Here is a 19,584-nt window from a genome sequence, read left to right on the forward strand (position 1 = left end):
CCTTCGACAAACCGCAGTAGCTACAAAACGTGCCAAAATATTTTCGCAATGCCCACGCAAGCCCACGCAGCCTTCCCAACCTGAATGTTCCTCTACCCACCCTGCTAGGTAGGGTAGCCAGGTAACTAATGTAAAAGTCACCAAGGTAATCACGGAAGTAACCTAAGCCACAACCCCACAATTAATACTTGCATCTTGCCGCGAATGCCTGCTCACCGCCGACTCATGTGACATTACATCGAGGGTGGTAAAGCTCCGAAATGATGAAAGGGAGGAAGGTACCATGTAAAACCAAGAGCCCTAGGGACTCGGCGGAACCAGATTGTTGGATTTCCCGCCCAAGCGAGGATTGGGAGATCACAAGTCGGGAATTGGGGAGGACAAGGAGCTGCCGCGGGACATGTTCCTTACTACCTTGTGTTTTTATTTTATTTTATTTTATTTTATTTTTGGTATCCTCTCGTTCTCCCTTGTTCCTCGTCCCCCGCATCTACAAATCAACTCTTTCCATTCTAACCTTTCCATTACAATCCATCCACCCATGCCCATTGGACAGGTTACGCTTACAAGTTACGCTTATTTACGCTTTCACCAGTCGTTATGCGGCGCTTGCTTTGTGACTTGCCGCACACAACAAGCTGGTATTGTTATCACGAACTTTGCCTCACTCCCTCAACTGCCACGCCCCCTTTTCCAATGTATGACCATTTTATTTTCTATCGGATGCACGGTGGTACAGGTTATATCACACGGTCCCAAAAACCCAGAACAAAAAAGCCCGGACCCGGTCCAACCTTGCAGGCGGCAGCAGGTGGGTAAGGATCGGAGGTCTCCATAGCATGCTCCAAAGCGGCCCTTGACAACGAAGCAAGTGCAAAAAACCGAAGATTGACGACCTTTTTTTTTTTTTTTTTTTTTTTTTTTTTTTTTTTTTTTTTTTCTATCTTGTGCTTCCTTTTCGTTTACTCCATCTCTCCGAAACCCTGAGCACGCGGTTATTCCCATGCTTGAGACGCAGGCTAATCACATACAGGCCGCTTTTTGCCCTGATTTTTTGGCGGTTGGCCTCTGACTTGTAGACCTTTTCCCACTTCTTTCTGTTACACAAAACAGGGTCGTTAAAGCCGCCAGCGCTGAGCGCGCGCGAAAAGTCTTGAGCGGCGGGTCACACAATGCAGCCCAGAGCCTGCAAGCATTCCTTTTTGCACATTGTTCAGGCACAATGAGTGTTTGTACACAAACACTCACACCGACTTGCAAGGTAACGGGGTAACAGCCTACAATCGAGGCCTCACCGGAGCTTCGACCCTACAAAAAAAAAAAAAAAAAGACAGAAAGCAACCGGGCCATCACATACCGATATACCCACAGGTCGCTGTTTTAGGTTTCTACATCGCGATCAAAAAGATGAAAATGGAGGGCGACGTTTTCTGGTCGCAGGTTACATATGCGATGCTGAGCTGTTCGGTTCCCAGAATCCAACGCCAGCGCATACGTATGCCAGGGCGTCAAAAATGCATTGCATTGACATGACACGACAACTTTGCTAGCTGGCAAGGTGACATTCGAGGGGGAAAAAAAGGGATTCTGGTCGTCGCGGTTGCATCTAGCGCGCGTATCCGTACAGAGATGACCTACCATTAATTTGTCCATGACATCAGTCACAACATCTTCATCGCACAGGAGAGCGAAATAAAGAGATGTGTGGTGTGGTGAAAGGGAAAGAGAGAGAGAGAGGGAGAGCTGAGGTTTCGTTCGAATGTTGTTAATTTGCCTTGCCTACCTACACCGAGTCTCAATATTATTCGTAAGCGGTGACTCGGTCTGCATCCATGGTAACATTTCGGCTTACCGTGTTTTGCGCACCGCATGCAACAGAACAATTCCGAGTTGATGGAACACTTTTACTGTCGATGGCTACTTGTTTGTGACAACCCTGGTCTGCTTTTGTGCCGTTGATCAACTACGTAAATGTGCCATGGAGCGGGCGGATCGGGGTCTTGTGGAAACCCGTGTGACGGTCCGCATCTGTTGCCCGTTGTAAGCAACAAGTACGTCAGATTGGGAATGTTTCTGCAAATCGACAAAGAACACAAGCCAACCGGATCACGAGGTAGATCGAAGAAGTTGTTGACAAATGAGTTAGCAATCACGGTTACCATCCCTTGAGACTCTTCAACTACCGACAGCTTCCCTACGTAGCAAGGTATAATTAGCTACCTACCCAGTCTGGTCATAGACAGGGTCCAGGAGGTTCCAGGTTGAATGCAACACCAGTACTGTGCGAACCAAATGGAGCAAGTTCTACAAACACACATCTTGAGGACCCAATCGCATCTTCAGACCGGCTCGAGTAAAACAGCCTTAACCAAACATATCTCGGCTACTCAAAAAGGTTGTGTTGGCAACCAACATCACGGACGTGAGAAACAAAGACTAGGCTATGAATGCAAGGTACCTTTGCATGGGTGACCTTTCTGATAATCTACTGAATTCTCAACTCCGCGTCAATAATGCCTCCCGCCCACAGCGGTCAATGCGACTAGTGCAACAAAGGGATGTAGGAATGCTGAGCGGGGAAAGGACGAGAGACGTTTGATGACGCTTAAAACCTTTTGCGGGAATATCTGTATCTTGACCAATACTTCGAATAGAATGGAAGGGCACTTCCCCTTATGTTTCCCTTTCAGCCCAACCTCTTACGTATCAAACCAGACGGGTTCCCATTCTTTGCAGGGCTTTTATTAGGCCGTCAAAAAGCATGAAGCGATTCGATTTCCTTGAAAAAAAAAAAAAAAATACAACCACATCTTCACAGAAAGCTGTGTAGCTTAAATCAAACAAGGGGGAAGAAATAATGTAGGTGGTGGGTCTGGTGTCGTCCAATGAAGCCGCCCGTGGAAGGAACTCAAGGATATTGTTCTATTCATCCTTCCGCCAACACGTCTACCATTCGTACTCGCCGGTCGCCTTGTGAAAAACATACTCTTTGCCGTTAACACAGAGGACGCCATCCTTGAGAGTACACTTCCTATATAGTCGAGACACGGATCAGCAGTTGCGGGTAAAAAGGGTGGGTGATAGACTGCTAATAAGGAGATGAAAAGAAACAAGCATATATATATATATATATATATATATATATTTTTTTCGGATAGGTATACTGACCACTTATTCTTGACGCGCTGAACCTTGTCGTAAAGACAGAGCATTTGCTGCTGCAGCTCGTCTCCGTCCTCGTCACTCTCGTCAGGTTCGTTCTCGTCGTCGAGATCAGAGTTGATGGCGTCATCAAGGTCTTCATCTCCATCATCTTCATCACCGGGTCCGTCAACCTGCGGAATGGCGCCACCACTGCTGCTAGGCCCAGCAATGGTCGCTTGTGGAGCTGCCCGACGGTGATGATCCTTGTTCTTCTTTGTTTTGACCTGCTTGAGCGGGAGCATGAGCCCACCGCCCTCCATAGCCTTGGCCTGAGCAGCGATTTTCGCATGCAGCATCCGGTCCACCTCGACACGACCCATTTCCGTTTTGCTGCCGTCCGCGTTGCGGCGCATCATGACAGCTTCCCAGGTGTCTTCCTCGTGAGCGGGACCATCCGTCTGAGATTGCCCGAGGGACCCGTTTTGAGGCTGTTGCGGTGGCTGCATTTGCTGCTGTGCCTTGGGCGGCATTTGTTGCTGGTGTTGTTGGTATGCTTGCTGTTGTTGCTGTTGCTGCTGTGCCTGAGCAGGGGGCATGGGCATGGGCATTGGCATGCGCTGTTGTTGCGCCTGGGCGCCGCTCTGCATCATGTTGTTGGCGGCAGCATAGTTGGCAATGTTCTGCATAGCCCGCTGTTGGGCAATATTGGTGGCGTTACCAGCGGGTGGTGCAAACTGTCCCACAGGCTGAGTGCCAGGCTCCAGCTTTATGGCGGGTTCACCCGTGCCGGCATCCTTCTTTTGCTGCGCACCGTTATTGGCGGGAGGGTTGGGACGCGGCAAGGCCAGGCCAGGCTGAGCTGCAGTAGGGGGGCTCAAGGTAGCTTGTGTGTAGTTAGCTGCCGCCGGAGCCATACGATGTTGGTCCGCTTGAACTGCTGGAGGAGGTGGTGTCGGTGCGTCGGGTTTTGGGTCCCACGGGAAGGAGGCAGCACCCATGGCGGTCAACTTCTGCTGCCATACCTGCAGTTATCATCCAGCACAGTCAGTATCTTGTGACCGAGAGACGATGAGTCGAGCATCACTCTCAAAGTACATGTTGAATGAGTGCGTCAAGCAGGACAACCAGTAACGGGGCTGCCAGGCCCGTGTCGTGGAGAAACTTCTCCAACAGCGTGGTTCCAGTGGCATTCAGCTGGCGCCAGTACAACGACCAGTGTAATGAACAATGCGGAAAGGTTGATATCAAGGGGCGAAACGTATGTGGTAGTCAGCCAGCCAGGTAGCAAGGAGCTCGCAGCAGCAGGCATCCACGTGACATCAAAAGTGACGCTCCAATGGCAGCGCGGGGTTGGAGTGGATGTGCGGCACGAGGCAACCAAGCCATGGGTGGTGGGACTTTAAAAAGTGCCAAATCCCTCCCAGCGCCGCCCGTGCCATTGAGTCCAGCTGGTTTCACTCTTCACCCCGCTCATTCTCTCGCCTTTGACCATCGGATGCCCAGGCAGCAGCGGGTGGCAAAACACGCAGAAAAGAAGAACATAGCCAGAGAAAACAACAGTCGGAAATCGAGAAATAATAAAAGGGACAAAACAGCCAACCGACCCTCTTCGCAATCAGTCGCATGCTTTCTTTCTTTTCTTTTTTTTTTTTTCTTTTTTTTTCTCACCTCTTATTTTGCCATGAACACACGGAAAACAGCGAGCAGCGCGTGATGGGACAGGTGACGAAAAGCTGACTGAGCAGGGACCGGGAGAGAAGAAGCAAAGAAAAGGCGACAAAGTCTTACCTGCTGCAGTTCGTTGATCTCACTTTCTCCGAAGCCGTTATCTTCAAAGTCGGTCCGGGACGCCTCCATGACACCCTTGATGATCTGCTCGTAGACCGTTCCTACGACTGCGTTCGACATGTTGGGCGGTTTGCGATTGTAGCGCGCAACTTAGAACGAAACAAGGACAGGCTGACGGGGTGAAGGTTTCAAAAGATTTTCGAAGAATCCCGAGGAATCGCTTCTGGCCCGTTGGTTGAGATCCAAGAAAGATCCTTTCCTCTTGTTGATGCGATCGGCGCGAATTTGGGATTCGGTCAGTTATTGAAGCTTTGATAAACCCTTTCTCCAGTCCTCTGATTCAAGTTTTACGGGCTCGTTGTTCCGTGGTCCCAGTCCGGCCGGCCGTGGTCGCGATCAATTCAGTCGCTCACGCGGCTGGCGGCGTCCCAAAACTGTCCCCAATTCTAAAAGGTGCGCGAGGTTTAAAACAAAGGCGTAGCAATTGATACGGTATTCTTTTCTTTTGTTTTCTGTGACTCTTTTGTCTTCCTCTGTTACTCCGCTTATTGGTAACCTCTTGATCTGTCTTATCGAAGCCCGTCGCGTCTTTTGGATGTGTCGTGTGAGAGCGCGTGAGACAAAAATCCGATGGGGCGGGCACTTGGGGACTGGTATTCAGCCGATTTTGGTGTTGGAGCGGTGCAAGTTGGTCAGGATTGACAAGGCCGAGAGGTGATTTAGCATGGGCCCGCTTATGTCAGCGCGCTCTGTCACCAGTCTACCTTCACCGCTGCAGGGAATCCGACAAGGGCAGAAGTGACGTGCATGTGCTGACAGTAATCGCTGGGCTGCGAGGTACAGTACATGTTACGAGTACCTAGGATGAACAATTATCAAAATTTCAACTTCTCTCCTTCTTCAGTACCTTATGTGTTTTTACTATTCGGGGTTTCCAACATATCAATGTACTAACGCGATCCACTACCTCTCTCCATTTGGTGTAAAAACTAAACACGTTAACAGGTAGTATGCATTTTATATTTAGTGATGATTTACGGAATTGTTTTGGGATTGTTGAATCAAATGTCACTGGCTAGCACGTCGCGGGAGTCTATATACAACCACTATCCTATTTCCCATTCTACAATCTAACAACTAAGATAAAGCACCATGTCGACAATTTTTGCATCATTCGAACAGAAACAGAAATCCTCCCAGACAGTTCCTAATACCCAGTACGACGACGCAATTACGAAAGAAACTTCCCAAGCCAACGACACTTTTACAAGCATCCAACTCTTGACAGACAAAAATCATTGGGGGAAAAAAGTCAGAACAATTGAATTTTGTCAATTCCACCCAATGAATATCTCGTGAATGTCAGTGACGGGAAATAAAATATGAAACAGCCAATACCATCGTCACCCAGCGAGTGAGTCGTGGTACAAAGCCAAGCAACAAAAATATCCAGATCTCTCCTCCCATGTCCCAAACTCCTCGCTTGCAAATTGAGAAAAAAAGAAGAAAAATGACAAAAGCCCCAAAGAAGATGCCCCGGCCCGAGTGTTCATGCCCTTTGCCCCAAAGAACTCATTATTGAAGAACCAAGCCCGTTATGTACCTACCTACCTTTTAGTAATAACCGCTGAATTTGGTTGTCGATTCTTCGCGTTTCTCTGAAGAAAGTGCCGGTCAAGTAGTGATGGCAACTATCTATCGACTTGTTTTTTTTTTCTGTTCCATTCTCTCTCATGCTGTTCAATTTCGCTTTCTCTTAGCGGATAGTCATCTGCTTGACCATGTCGGCCTTGCTGGAAGCACCCAGGCCGGCGGAGCTAGCACCAGCCTTCTTCTCGAAGACCTTCCAGAACTTGAGGCTCTCGTCGGCAGCCGCAGTTGCCAGCATCTGGCCGTCGGGGCTCAGGCAGGTGTGCAGGACACGGCTCTCGTGGGCGGGAATCTCGACGGTGCGCACGAGGGTCGGGTAGCTCCAAATGCTGAGCGAGTTGTCGGGGAAGCCGCTTGAGCTGACGATCTCGCGATAGTGGGGGCTCCAACGTAAGCTGGTGACCTGCGAGCCTGTATCAATGCTGTTGACGCGAGCGCCCGAAGTCGAGTTCCAGAAGTGGATGTGGCGGTCGTACGAGCCACCACCGGTAGCCAGCAGGTTCATGTTCCAGGGGCACCAGGCCAAAGCCTTGACGGCGGCTTTGTGGTTGGTCTTGGTGAACTTGGGCACGGCGAGCGAACGGGCGTCCCAGATGGAGACAAGGTTGTCGTTGCCACCAGTGGCGAGCTGGGCACCATCGGAGCGCCACTCGAGGCCGCAGACCTCCGAGGTGTGAGAGACAAGCTCGGCAACCTTGTGCTCAGCAATGCGCACATCGTGGTTGAAGACAAGGCCGGAGCGGGCACCGGTAGAGAGGAGGTGCTTGTTCCATCCCATGACGGAGACACGGGTGTCGTGACCGTGCATGCTGCGGACCTTGGCGCCCTCGGCGACGTCCCAGATCTGCACCTCGCCGGTTCCCATACCCACACTGACGTAGGCGCCGTCTGCCGACCACTTGACACTGCTGACGTACGTGTCCGGGCTGGTCTCGAGCAGGCAGCTAACACTGCCCTCGTCAGCTGACCAAACGTAAACATTGCGCTCCAGGCCAATGGCGACCTGATTTCCAGAGCTCCAGTCCAAAAGGTTCAGGTAGTAGTCATCAATCAGTCCAGGGGCGTCAAGGACACGCTCAGGAGCGGTGGCGATGCGGCGGCGAGACTGTGCCGAGGACGAGCTGGCAGGCCTCAGAGGACGGTTGTACTGCTGTCGGAGGTCAATTGGCTTGGATGACTCTGGGGGAGCAGGCTTGAACTCCAGGATGCGTGTGTTGAGGCTAACTCCGCAGGCGTTTGCGATGGAGTTTTGGTATGCTGCAGTGTTGGGCGAGGGACGCGAGTAAGGCTCGGCTTCGTCATCATCATCACCAATGTTAAGCGCCTCGAGGGCAGCAAGAGCCTCGTCAGCAGCCGAGGAAAGAACGCCAGAAGACTCGCTGCTGCTGCTCTTGGGTCGCCTCTCATGCATGTCCAGCTTTCCAGAGCCGACATTGGCAATAGCGGAGCTGGCAGTACGGTTGGGGATAAAGCGGTCGCCGGCAGCATAGCTGACTGAGGTCTTGGAAGTCTTCTGCCTAATAGTCTTCCTTGTCTTGGTGCTGGAGGGGGTCTTGGTTGCCTGGTGACCTGTGCCGGTCAGAGTGAAGTCTGAGACGCCGAGCTCCAGAGCCTTGCGAGGGGTGGAAACACCGCGAGCGATGTTGGACTTGGGCGAGTCACGCTGCTGCTTTGCGGCAAGATGAGCTGCAAGCTTGGCCGTGTAGCTTGATTTGCCGGCAGGCTTATAGCTCTCGTCGGGAGTGCACGGCGATGAGTTGACATTGGCAGCAGCCACGGCAACGGCGCGTTGACGTGGAGACGGCGTCAGTGGCATCCGTCCGCCAGCGGTCCGGGTGGAAAAGAGACCCGTGTGGGACTTGAGAGGCGTCTCGCAGAATGCAGTCGCCATTTTTGATACGATCTTATTTAGTGGTTTCGAGTATGTACTCTTGCGTGAAGATGTAATGATAGGCGTGACTATGCTCAAGAAGGTATGATCCAGATGCAGCAGATGGCTTTGTTGGTTTGCATGGGTGTGCGAGTGTGATAGGTGGGTGGATGGAAATGTAGAGAGAATCTTGCTAAAACTCTCGGTAGGAGGAGGGATGAGTGTGAGGAGAGCAAAGTCTGGATTTGTAGGTTGATGTCTGTCCAAGTTCTCGAGGATGAAGTCGTGGCAGGAGCACTGCCTTAAGAAGAAATCTGTTTACTGCGGGAGTCACCGTCTGTTGGCAGGGCAACAAGAAAGACTTGAATAAATAGTGGGTCTTGCGGTGAGCGCTGGCGTGGGTGGGGTCGACGACTGGGAAACTCCTGAGCAACGTCCTTTTGATACCCCGTTTTAAATTGAACGCTGTTACAGACCGTGGTCTGTCTCTGGAATTGGAAGGGCCGTCTCTCCGTGGCCTATCTTGCGTTGCCTCAGCATTACTTGCTCGGTGCTCGGTGCTAGGGTAACCTGAACGGTTTCCTGAGGTGGCTGCATCCACCAACTACCTAGGCATGCACTCCACTGAACCTTCTCCCAGAACAGTGGCTGGTTGGCCGGTCGATTCTTTCACTTTTCACTTCAGCCGAGGATCGGGAAGACAGTCAGTACCGGTAGGTACGCACAAAGTTGAACTCGAGCGGTTTCACACGCACAATTTGCATCGTGGCCAATGTGAAGGGTGGTTGGGTTAGTCGTTAGCCCACAAAGCATGTGCTCGATTCCAGGATTGCCTGATTACTCGGTTCTTTGACGGGCTCGACCCCATCTTCCTCATCCGACTGTCATTAACAAGCGAGATTATATGTACGTCTAGCTGTCGCGACTTCTAGATCATAAATTGGATGGCGAGTCCATGTAACATTGAGGGTGCCAGTATATCATGAAATGTCACTTCTGGACGTTGGGAAAAGACCAATGACGTACTACCTCAGGTAGGTAGGCAAAATATGTGCTAAGTATTGTTAAACGGGGTTCAGCCCAGAGCCTGCACATGTGGCTATAGCTCGACCCGAAATACGATGATCAACCCGACTATCAATTGAGTTCAAGCCATGGCCGTAAAATTAATGGAACTCGAGTTCATATTCGAATTCAACTTAGCCCACGACTTCCGTTGCTCCTTCAAACCAGGCATTACCGAAAATGAGATTTACGTAGCATAGATGGGTATGCACGGAAATTCATCAAAACGCCTATCGCGAAGTCAGGAGGACTGATTGAAATCGTACGTCGAAAGTGAGAATGCTGTTTCCATTCCAAATATATTTAATGATTCCTCATCTTTGAGGTGACACAACTAACTAGGTGATAGTTAGGTAGTCAAGGTACAGTTCCATCTGATGGTAAGCCTGGTCATGGCACCTTTTGTGCGCCTGGGAGATGAATGACATAGACGTTTTGACATTGTACCGCCATTTCCTCGGGAGATAAGGCAGAATGCTGGCTAGGAAGTAATTTTTTACCTATTATTCAAAAGCACAAATATAAAAGCGAAAAGCACAGAAATGGGGACCCTCGTATCGATGTCGCAAATGCTTTTTTTTTTTTTTTTTTTTTTTTTTTTCCATCTTGTCAAGCACATCAGCCCTATATTGTCAGGAAAGCGAGATGCCGTTATAGAGCCGGTACGTACTGGTGGATCTCTGCGACGGAAGCAGCCACACACAAAAACAAACCCCTGCAAGACTAAGAAAGGTCCGTGCCCTCCAGCCTCAGCTCCAGCCAAAATTTAAAGCCCAAAAGGTGGAGGACGGAGTGGGTTGGGTTCCCCATCCAAGGCTTGTCGCTGTTTTTGTGTCAAGACACCTTGATTGACGGTTTTGAATACAACCGTGCTGTCGTCAGTGCGTGCACCAAGCACATCCAGACATTGCGGACCAAGCCAGCCAACCGACCCGACCTGACTTAAACTGCCAAAGATCACGAGAGACACTCCCATTCACAAAACCATTGGTTGTCATTGTCATTAGCGCGCGACTGGGTCCCACGATACAATGGTTTCCGAATAGTTGGACCACCGACCGATCCCAAAGCAAACCCCACGCAACATGGTCCAGCCCGCCAATACCACTGGGGCGCCGCAGTCCCTCTTCGGGGGCGGAGCGCCGACCGCGCCAACCCCCGGGACCCCACAAGGAGCCTCGATCGGCGCCGGCGCCAGCCCAAGCCCAGGGCCAGGCACCGGCACCGGGACACTGACAGCGTCTTCGACTCCCTCGCTGCTCAGCCAGACCAGCGCTCCGGGCTCGGCCACATCGTCCAACAACACTTTCGTCATGAGCAACTCGCCCGTCAAGAGTCGTGGTCTACCTGATGGATATAGGCCTAAAGTGACTCGAACTCTTGGCAACAGGCCGGCCTGTCTGGTGAACGCCTCGGTGACATACTGCGGGAACAACCAAATTTATGCCTTTGGCGGCTTCGATCAGTACACCGATGAGGTCTATAATCACGTCTTGAGGCTGGATCTTGTGAGCCTTCAGTGGTCCCTCGTTGACAACTATGGCGACATCCCCGGTGTTCGTATGGGTAAGGTTCCAGGCGCTCAAATCGCATCGCGCGTTGATCTGCCTACTATATATGCTAATTCTTCTTAACCGACAGGACATACTGCTACACTATACAAGGGTGACAGGTTACTGGTATTCGGAGGCGAGAACGAGCATCGTACATATCTTTCAGATTTGATAATATTCGATTTGAAGACGGCTCACTGGACGCAGCCTCAATGCAGCGGTCCCATACCCCGAGGGCGCGCCAGGCATGCCGCCATTCTACATGAGGACAAGCTCTTCATTGTTGGGGGCATCACTGGTCACGATAATCACGTATTGGATGATGTTTGCTTCCTAGACCTCAAAACCTTTACGTGGTCGAGATCGTGGCGTTTTGTTTCACGATTCGACCACAGCGCATCGATATGGTACGTTGTTTTTGCGCAGCACCTGTCACGACACTTAGTTACCTGACACAGGACTGCATTCTAACGTGTGTCCAACCTGCAGGAATGATAGAGTTTGGGTTTATGGTGGGCTGAGTGAGGAGATGAACAGGACCAGCGAACTCTGGTGGCTTGATCTCAAGGGAAGCCCTGCTTTCGAAACGCCGCCTCAGGTCGGCACATTCGACCGAGCCTCGCTGGCCAGTCGAGTCAGCCACTCCGCGCGGCCAGCATCCTACTCCCCACTGGTGCAGTCCCCAATAGTCGGGACTTCAGGCTATGCTGCCAATTCTAGGACAGCACAAGTTAATCCTCCTTCATTCCAGCTCAAGTCTTTCGCTCCGATAGCCCCCGGCACAATCTCATCCATCAAGTTCCATTCGGGGCCTATTGTTCCTGAACAAGGCACCGGCTACCATTTCCACGTCTATTCTTCGGGAACTCTGCTTGACTTTTTGACTCCAACCACATCATCATCATCCAAGGACTGCTCGCTCTCAGCGCTGGACCTCAACTCGTTACGGTGGCAGAGGCTTGCGGAGGGTAGGGAGATCTTCAAGAGCGGCTATCGCTGGCACTACTGTACCCTCAGCGAAGATGGCACAAAGGCCTGGCTTTTGGGATGCCCGTCTGAGCAGAGTGCTCTCGATCTGGGCGCAAATGGTCTCGAAGAGTACCTGAGTGACATTATGGAAGTTGATCTGCGCCGGTACGGATTTCTGGGCAACAATATGGCCCCCGAGCCGCGGGCTGAGTTGCTACGCCCCTCGTCGAGGATCCGCATCGTTGAGCAGCCGTCAAGAGGTCTTGGCGCAGATCTGGCCACTTTGTTCAACGTTCCTCCCGAGGCCGGAAGCGGCACTGATTTTGTGGTCACAGCCCTTGCCGATGATTGTGAAGATGAGAGCATGGTTGGATCCGCATTGGTGCAGCCTAGCGATTCCTCGTCTGTCGGTGGTGCAGACTCGTGGCTCTCGCCTGACGCTCCAACATCACCGCCCATACATGTGCACCGGCTTATTCTACAAGCTCGCTGGCCACACTTTCGCCGTCTCTGGGCCTCGCAGATGGCCGAGTTTCATACTCGCAAAATGCACATCCCCGAGCCATACAGTGTGGTCAAGGCGTTCCTATATTACCTTTACACTGACCGCATAGATCCCTCGATTGAAGATGAGGGGGCTGATTCGGGAACAACAACGGACCTGTCCGACATTGCCGGGCTGCTCGTCATGAGCAACATATACGGCATCCCGCACCTGCGGCTGTTGTGCGTCAACCGGCTCGCCAAGGAGTTGGATGTTGACCATGCGTGTATCATCTGGTACCGCGCTGGGCTGGCTGACGAGGAGTGGCTCCGCAAGCGTGCTGCGGCTTACTGCCTGACTCACTGGGGCAGGATTGTGCGGACCTCGGGCTTCCTGCGGCTCCCGAGGAGTGCCTTGGTCGAGCTGTCGCAAGAGATCGATATGGAGGGTCGCGTGATTGGGGGTGAGGAACTCGACATGTTCGTCGGCTCCACCATGGCCACTGATAGCTCCGGGGCTCTAGCCAGACGCAAGGAGAGTATGAGCAGCCAGCCGAGTCAAATGATCGAGTCGGAGGTCGATGACGACGATGGAATGGAACTCAACTAAGGCGGCAGCAACGCTGCAAGCGCGAGAGCCCCATTCGTCTTTTTTGGGAGAATTTTTCCTCTGATACAATCTGCTCATGTCATCGAGCTTCAAACACTGGAATACGACATGCTTAACTAAGACCAAGTCAAAGGCCTAGAATCCTGCTTGGTGGTTCTGTCCAGGCTTTCCTCAGAATGCATCAGGTGCTTGGGTATTCCAGGGCATGACAATACAATGTTGGACCTTTCTGGTCGGCTTTCGAATTTCTTTTCTCATGCAGAGCCATTCGCACTTTGCCTGTTCGACCTTTCTTACAGGATACACATTCGTTTTTGCTGTTCGATTTCATTTTCTGTCTTGATTTATTGCTGGCATCATGTCTTGCATTACAGACCGGAGTTTGCGTCTTTTTTGTTTTATTTCGCTGTCACCTGGGAGCTTGGTTGGTTGGTTGGACGGGGCGTTTATTCAATGATACATGACTCTTACACGGACTGAATGCTATTTTCCCCCCCCTTTTCCCTTACCGATCGGCTGGGTGCCACTGTAGGAATTTATTACAAGTTTATCAATGCTAATCCTGACGCAAAAGGAGAGCCCAAAGCGCAATACTACCGTATAGTGGAGTACATGCTAGTGGTCTCGAGTGGCTCTTGATTTGCTGCTGACTAGACCTCCGTCAGACGATAGTATCCTTCGCTCAGTATAGGTTTCCTGCCATGGCGATTTCCACGTCGTCAACTGCCACCTTGGATCACATACACCCGCAGCTGTGCCGAGTCAGAGAGGCAAAGCACGCAGCAAGTGGCTCTAAAGTTGTGCGCGCGGACAAGAACTTGATTGGACTCATTACACTCCAAGCTCCCATCGTGTACACGTGAATCGCGATCGCTCGAGGGACAAACCCCAGATCACGACGTACATATTTACAACTAAAATCTGTCTTTTCCCTATTCCTGTGCAACTATCTATCTATGGGGCATCTGTACCGCAGCCCGCCGCCATCGCCACCGCTATTGCTCCTGTCCTGCAGCGCTTCTAGGCAGCTCTGGTGGTAAATATGTCGACAGGCCAACACGACCAGCGGGCCCAGCGGCTCGTCCTTTCGCCTCGTGGCTCCGCCGCCGCTGCCCTCATCTGCGCTGTTGTAAGCGGCCGAAGGCCCCCGCCTCTCGGCAGCCATGACGCCAGCCACTGCCTTAGCTAGGGCGCTTTCCTCCTCTACGGCCTGACCAAGGGGTTCCTCGTTCCGTATCTTAAAGTCGGCCCTAGACCGACCAGTCTGCTGAGACTGTGATTGGTGCTGCTCCGTAGCCTTGCCCTTGCCCTTACCGGTGCCTGTCTCGGTACTAATGTCTTCGGTATCGGAACCGCCGAGGAGGGAGTCACCGCCAGAGATGGGCTGTCCACGCAACAGCAGAAGATACCGCCGCCGTGCCGCCTTCTCCTCCCTCGCGGCCCGGTCTCTATTCTCTTTCTCTTCCCACGCCTTGAGTACCGTGGTCCCCGCGACGCCCGGCCCAGTGACCCTGCGTCCGCATGCCTCACAAGTCGAGCCTCGTGGTCGCCAGCCGCGCTGCCGGAGTTGGACAGCACGCCCGACGCTGACGAACAAGCTGCGCTCCAGTAAGCGGTTCGCGAGCCTCAGGATGCTCTCCTCATAGGCGTACGCTGAGAATATTGTTGCCAGTACAGCCCGCAGGTCCGCCAAGGATGGAGAGGTTGCCGCCGCTTGCGCAAGGAAGGCGCGGAGGATACGGAGGAAGGACAGGTTGTTGTTGTTGATGTGAACGGCCGCCTTGCCGTCATGATTTGTTGCCAAGGACTTCGGACCAGCGGCCCTAACCAGTGCTTGCGGTGCTGCTGATTGATCTGTAGGTGCGGGAGCCTTGTGGTTGGTTGGTGTTGACGTGGAGGTGAGAAGTGCCGTGAATGTCTGCTGGACCAACGATCTCAATCCATCGAGGATTTTGCTCTTATCCAGGACCCCATTCTGTACATGCTTGCTGTTGCCATCATTGTTTGAGTTCTCACCATTGGCTGGCCTGTCATGTGAACCCTCAACCGCGGCTGAAACAGACCTTGTCAGTCGTACCGTGGCGTTGATCAGATCCAGCCAAAGGTTCTCCTCTTTAGACAGCTCCTCATGCCCACGGCCGTGCTTGTCTTTGCCCTTTGCGTCCTTTCCACCACCAAGATGAGCCTTCTTCCTTGCCACAACTGCCGCGGTCCTGGTCTGGCCCTGGCATAGCCAAATGCCGACGTGGATGTATTTCTTCATGGACTCCATTAGTTCTTCCTCGTCGTCCTCGGCATTTTGTCGATGACTGTCCGCGCCGTACGCCGCCGCCAAAAGACCCAGAAGAGCGCTCTCCAGTGTCCCCAGGTGCCTGACCAGCCGCTGCATGGCCTCGCCAACCCTCCCGTCACGCGCCATCAGTACGACTGCGGCATCAACCACACCTGTCTCCTCCATTGTCGGCAGGAGGCTTTCAAGCCGCAGGTCTGCCGTGCTCTGCACCAGTCCAATGTACTCAGACACGTGCGTTGGGTCGAAGCGGCACATCAGCCTGACATAGCGCTCCACCAGCTCATTGTGGTTGGCTGTCTTGATGTCGTTGCTATTGCTATCATCATCAACCTTTCTCCTCACGTCTGCATCATCTCTATCATTTTCAGAGGATGGCTCGAGGATCGTTCTCAGGTACCGGAACTGCAACTCCGGCTCGTCATTGACGGCCTCCAGCAAGTCCACGTGTAGCTCCTTCGCGCCGCCATCCATAGTCCGCGCAGCCCTCGCCGGGTCGAGCTGCACCAAAGCTCGTGCATTCTCCCTGACAACCGCATGCACGTCCTGCAGCTGACGCCTCGTTCGTCCCCTTCCAGCCTGCGCCAGGCACTCCGCAATGCATTCGAAGACACCCTCGCGCTCCCCCGGATCCTCAAAGTAGGTTGCAATCAGCTTCCCGTACTGCTGGTCACCCTTGTAAATACGCTTGAGTACTCGATAGAACCCAGCCTGGCGGAAAAGGGGGATCAGCGTGACCGCCAGATCGGGCGGCTGGTACATGGATAGCAGATACTCGACGCTGAGCTGTGCGTCGTCGGCCAAGTCCGGGCCTGGGTAGTTGCAAAGGCCACGCAGGACCCTAGTCAACGTCGAACCGGGTAGAAGCAGGTACTGTGGATACTTTGCCATGTTCCGAGCTATGAACATGTCCAGGTAAATTGTGTCTTCGGCGTCAAACCCGTTGGCCGCAGTCATGGTCTCGGTGAGGATGCTGATGATGTACTGCCTGTCAACTGTCGCACCGAACACGCGCTCCTCGTCGGTACTGCTGTTTTCGTCGCCATTCCTCCCGTTGAGCATCTTTTCGGGCGCATCAGTGTTCAGGAAGCCGTCTTCAAACGCCTCATTCAAGCAAGCCAGGAAGTCGGGCGCGTTAAACTTGAGGATCATCCGCAAATACGGGAACGACGGTTCGTCTTCGAGGTCTGGCCTCGTGATGAAGCGTTTCCCGGACCCCTTTGGCCAGGATATGCTCTTGCCCGAGAACAAAAACCAGTATATATCCGATTTGGCCTGTATGGCCACCGCCTCGTCCATCGCCTCCTCCGTTGGGTATACCCGTCCCGTCAACACATATGATAGGTACGGAAATATCTTGAGGGCGTTGAGGGGCCCGTCATTATCAACTTCGTCGGGTGGGCAGTATTCCCCGTTAAGCATAAGGGGCACCAACAGCTTGAGAAGCTCGATCAGAGGCGTGAGAAAGTCGTTGAGCGCTTGGTTCCAGACGTAAATGAGTGCATCGTAGAGACTGTGCTGCCGACACAGGCTCGTCATTTGGTCGAGATCAAGGGTCCTCGTGTCCATGTGGCAGACCATCTCCTCTAGCCTGCTCTCCCAGCCCTTTTCGACAAAGTGTGCCACCACGGCCTTGACCACTGCTGGTGGAATCTGCGTAATACTCTTATCGAGAACATACGGCTCGAGCGTCTCTAGGAAAATTCCCTCGAGCCCCGCATCCTCATACCACTCATACATTTCGTCAAACAGAAAGTCTACATCCCCTACATTGTGGCAGGCCACGAAGCACGTCTCGGCCAGCTCGCGCATATGTTCGTCATCCGCCATCTTCTTGTCTTTCTTGCGCTGCCCAAAAGCGTACTTGAGTGACGCAGATATTATCTCCATGAGTTTCTCCTGGACCATGTCGTGTCTTAACCTGGCGTCCTCTGGCAGGCCGATGGTGAGCTTGTCTGCGTCGCCGGTGTAATAAGAAGTGGCGAGCTGTATGGCGGCTATGTAGTCCCCATGTTCCATCAACGCAATCAGACGGTCTGCCCAGTTGGACAAGGCACCGATAGAGACATCGTTAAAGCCGAGCAGGAAAATGCGCCCCTTGTACGTCCTGAACGACATGGAAAAGGAGTCGGCAACCACACCATGCATGGTGGTATCTTCCTCATCATGCTGCTCTACGAGGCTGTACAGCTGCTTGGAGAATAGATCTGTGTGGTAGATATGCTTGTGGATCAAGTCAAACGCCTCTGTCATGCGCATCGTCTGGTCTTCGAGCACAATCAACCGTTGGGTGACAGTCAACACTGTAAGCACCGAACGACTAAGCCACTGCACTGCTACGATGGCCTCTTCAGACCTCCATCGGCTCCTGGCCTTGAAGCTGAGACTTGGCGGTTTATCCTTGGTATCTGCCGGGATCTCATCTACGTCCAAGACAGTCAGAACATTGGACCAGCAATACACCAGCTTGACCTTGGACATGTGGCTGCCGGTTTGAGGGTCTGGCACTTTTAACTTCACGGCTGGAAACCAAGCCAGACAGCCGCTCATGGTGCTGTGTGGCGCGACCTCCTTGGGACGTGGGGATTTGTGCTGTGTTTGTGCGACCGGAGTCGTAGACACCACCACGAGCAGGTAAGGCGTCAGCATAGCCGTCAAGCCCATCGTGTCTGTTGCACGCTCGACATTTCCAAGGGGGAGAGGCGCAAATGCGAGCACCGTGCTCGGCTTCAGGGGCTTTCCAGCTGGTGGTTGCGAGCCAGGGTACCGTCCCAGTATCCTGCTCGTCTTGACCACCCGTCCCAGGGCTCCCGTGCCGCGGGTGGCCAGGTGCGCAAAGGCCATACCCCTGTCATCCGCCGAAACCAAAGCGGTTCGTCTGGTGCCCAAGAAACCCAGATGCGTGACGGCAACGTTTGGGACGTGGCCATCAGTAGTTCTGTTCTTCAGTTGAGATGGGTCAAGATGCGGGATGTGCAAAAAGGGCCTGGCAGAGCGGGCAGTATCCCAGGTGAATATGCTGCCATCGGCATGCCCGCCTGCTATGGTTGTGTGATCGGCCGAAACGGCTATAGAAGTGATGGCCCCTGATTCGACAGCTATTTTACCAATCAAATGTCTGATTAGCACAAGCGTATCTCCTCATATCATGAGGCGCAATGTATGCTCTCCGTGGATAGCTTCTTTTCTCACCTTTTGTTCCAGGCCCTACAATCATCTTCAAGTTTTGGTGAAAATCAAACATTAATATTATACCCTTGGACGTGCCCAATACAATGCAGTCCGACACGGCTATGCAAGTTGGGGAGCCAAAGTTCCTCTTCCCGGTCTCGGAAAAGGCCTGGGACGTAAGTTTTTTGAGCTTAGTCCACCGCACAACCTCCCATGGCGGCGATGAAGCCTCCGTTTCACCGGCATTTGAGGAGTCTAGGATGAAGGTGCTGCTGAGCGAAGCGTTGCGGCTGTGGGCGGACAGGAAGGCCGGTGACGACGGCCGCTGGGAGAGGAGGCTAGGTGAAGCGATGCGTGACTGAAAGCGGCGGTCAAAGGGACGAAAAGAAGGTGTCGGGCCGCCAAGACCTGGGCGGGAGGGCATTGAGCGGAGGAGGCTGCTGCTGCTAGGGGAAGAGACGACAGAGCCCTGCGGTTTTCCCGGTCAGTAGGTGGTCCACGGGGTCGACGTGGACAAGCGTCAAGACAGAAGACGGAGAAAGGCGACGCATTCGCACCTGTGCAGAAGGCGAGTCGTCGGGGACGGAGAGAAGGGAGTCAATGGGGCTGCCGGCACGCCTCGGTAAGCCACCGTCAATGGAGCCATCGTCGGACGCGGTATCGTTGCGGGAATCGAGCATCAGCTTGGGATGTCGTTGAGCGACCACACCGTTGCCTATAGGGGTTGAAGGGTCCGCATGGCGCGCTTCCTCCCGCTCTTCCTCTAGGATCTCCACGATGCGATCCGCGGCATCGGCCTTGTCGAACTTTATCGTATCCGCGTCGCGCAGAGTCCCATCGTTATCGTGGCCGTCGTCATCTTCTTCTGCGGCGGCATGTTTCCGCTCGGGCTCGGACGACAAGTCAGCCATTGTGGAGCGACTTCCATGTCGGTGTATCTATTCTATTCTTTATCGCCGCGTCTAGGGACGGCGCATCGTCACGAAGATGC

The 19,584-nt window shown here is 53.0% G+C and overlaps 4 protein-coding genes across 4 annotated transcripts; 1 reads left to right on the forward strand and 3 right to left on the reverse strand.

Annotated features, from left to right (window-relative positions):
* Nucleotides 1–2,946: 2,946 nt before the first annotated feature.
* Nucleotides 2,947–5,052, reverse strand: PpBr36_00735 (uncharacterized protein; the record flags this gene model as incomplete). The annotated part of the gene is made up of 4 exons (XM_029887925.1): nt 2,947–3,031; nt 3,169–4,166; nt 4,240–4,338; nt 4,894–5,052. The coding sequence occupies 4 exons, from the start codon at nt 5,050–5,052 to the stop codon at nt 2,947–2,949; spliced, it is 1,341 nt and encodes a 446-aa protein (XP_029751833.1).
* A 1,636-nt stretch (nt 5,053–6,688) lies between these two features.
* PpBr36_00736 (uncharacterized protein) lies at nt 6,689–8,473 on the reverse strand (the record flags this gene model as incomplete). The annotated part of the gene is made up of 1 exon (XM_029887926.1): nt 6,689–8,473. One exon carries the CDS (start codon nt 8,471–8,473, stop codon nt 6,689–6,691), a length of 1,785 nt encoding a protein of 594 aa, XP_029751834.1.
* A 2,090-nt stretch (nt 8,474–10,563) lies between these two features.
* On the forward strand, nt 10,564–13,132 carry PpBr36_00737 (uncharacterized protein; the record flags this gene model as incomplete). The annotated part of the gene is made up of 3 exons (XM_029887927.1): nt 10,564–11,083; nt 11,159–11,477; nt 11,560–13,132. Exons 1-3 carry the CDS (start codon nt 10,603–10,605, stop codon nt 13,130–13,132), a joined length of 2,373 nt encoding a protein of 790 aa, XP_029751835.1. The 5' UTR covers nt 10,564–10,602.
* Nucleotides 13,133–14,078: 946 nt separating this feature from the next.
* PpBr36_00738 (uncharacterized protein) lies at nt 14,079–19,504 on the reverse strand (the record flags this gene model as incomplete). The annotated part of the gene is made up of 3 exons (XM_029887928.1): nt 14,079–18,520; nt 18,615–19,062; nt 19,151–19,504. The coding sequence occupies 3 exons, from the start codon at nt 19,502–19,504 to the stop codon at nt 14,079–14,081; spliced, it is 5,244 nt and encodes a 1,747-aa protein (XP_029751836.1).
* Between the last annotated feature and the right edge of the window lie 80 nt (nt 19,505–19,584).

The sequence above is a fragment of the Pyricularia pennisetigena genome, chromosome 2, assembly GCF_004337985.1.
Source record: "Pyricularia pennisetigena strain Br36 chromosome 2, whole genome shotgun sequence".
Taxonomy (NCBI): Eukaryota; Fungi; Ascomycota; class Sordariomycetes; order Magnaporthales; family Pyriculariaceae; genus Pyricularia; species Pyricularia pennisetigena.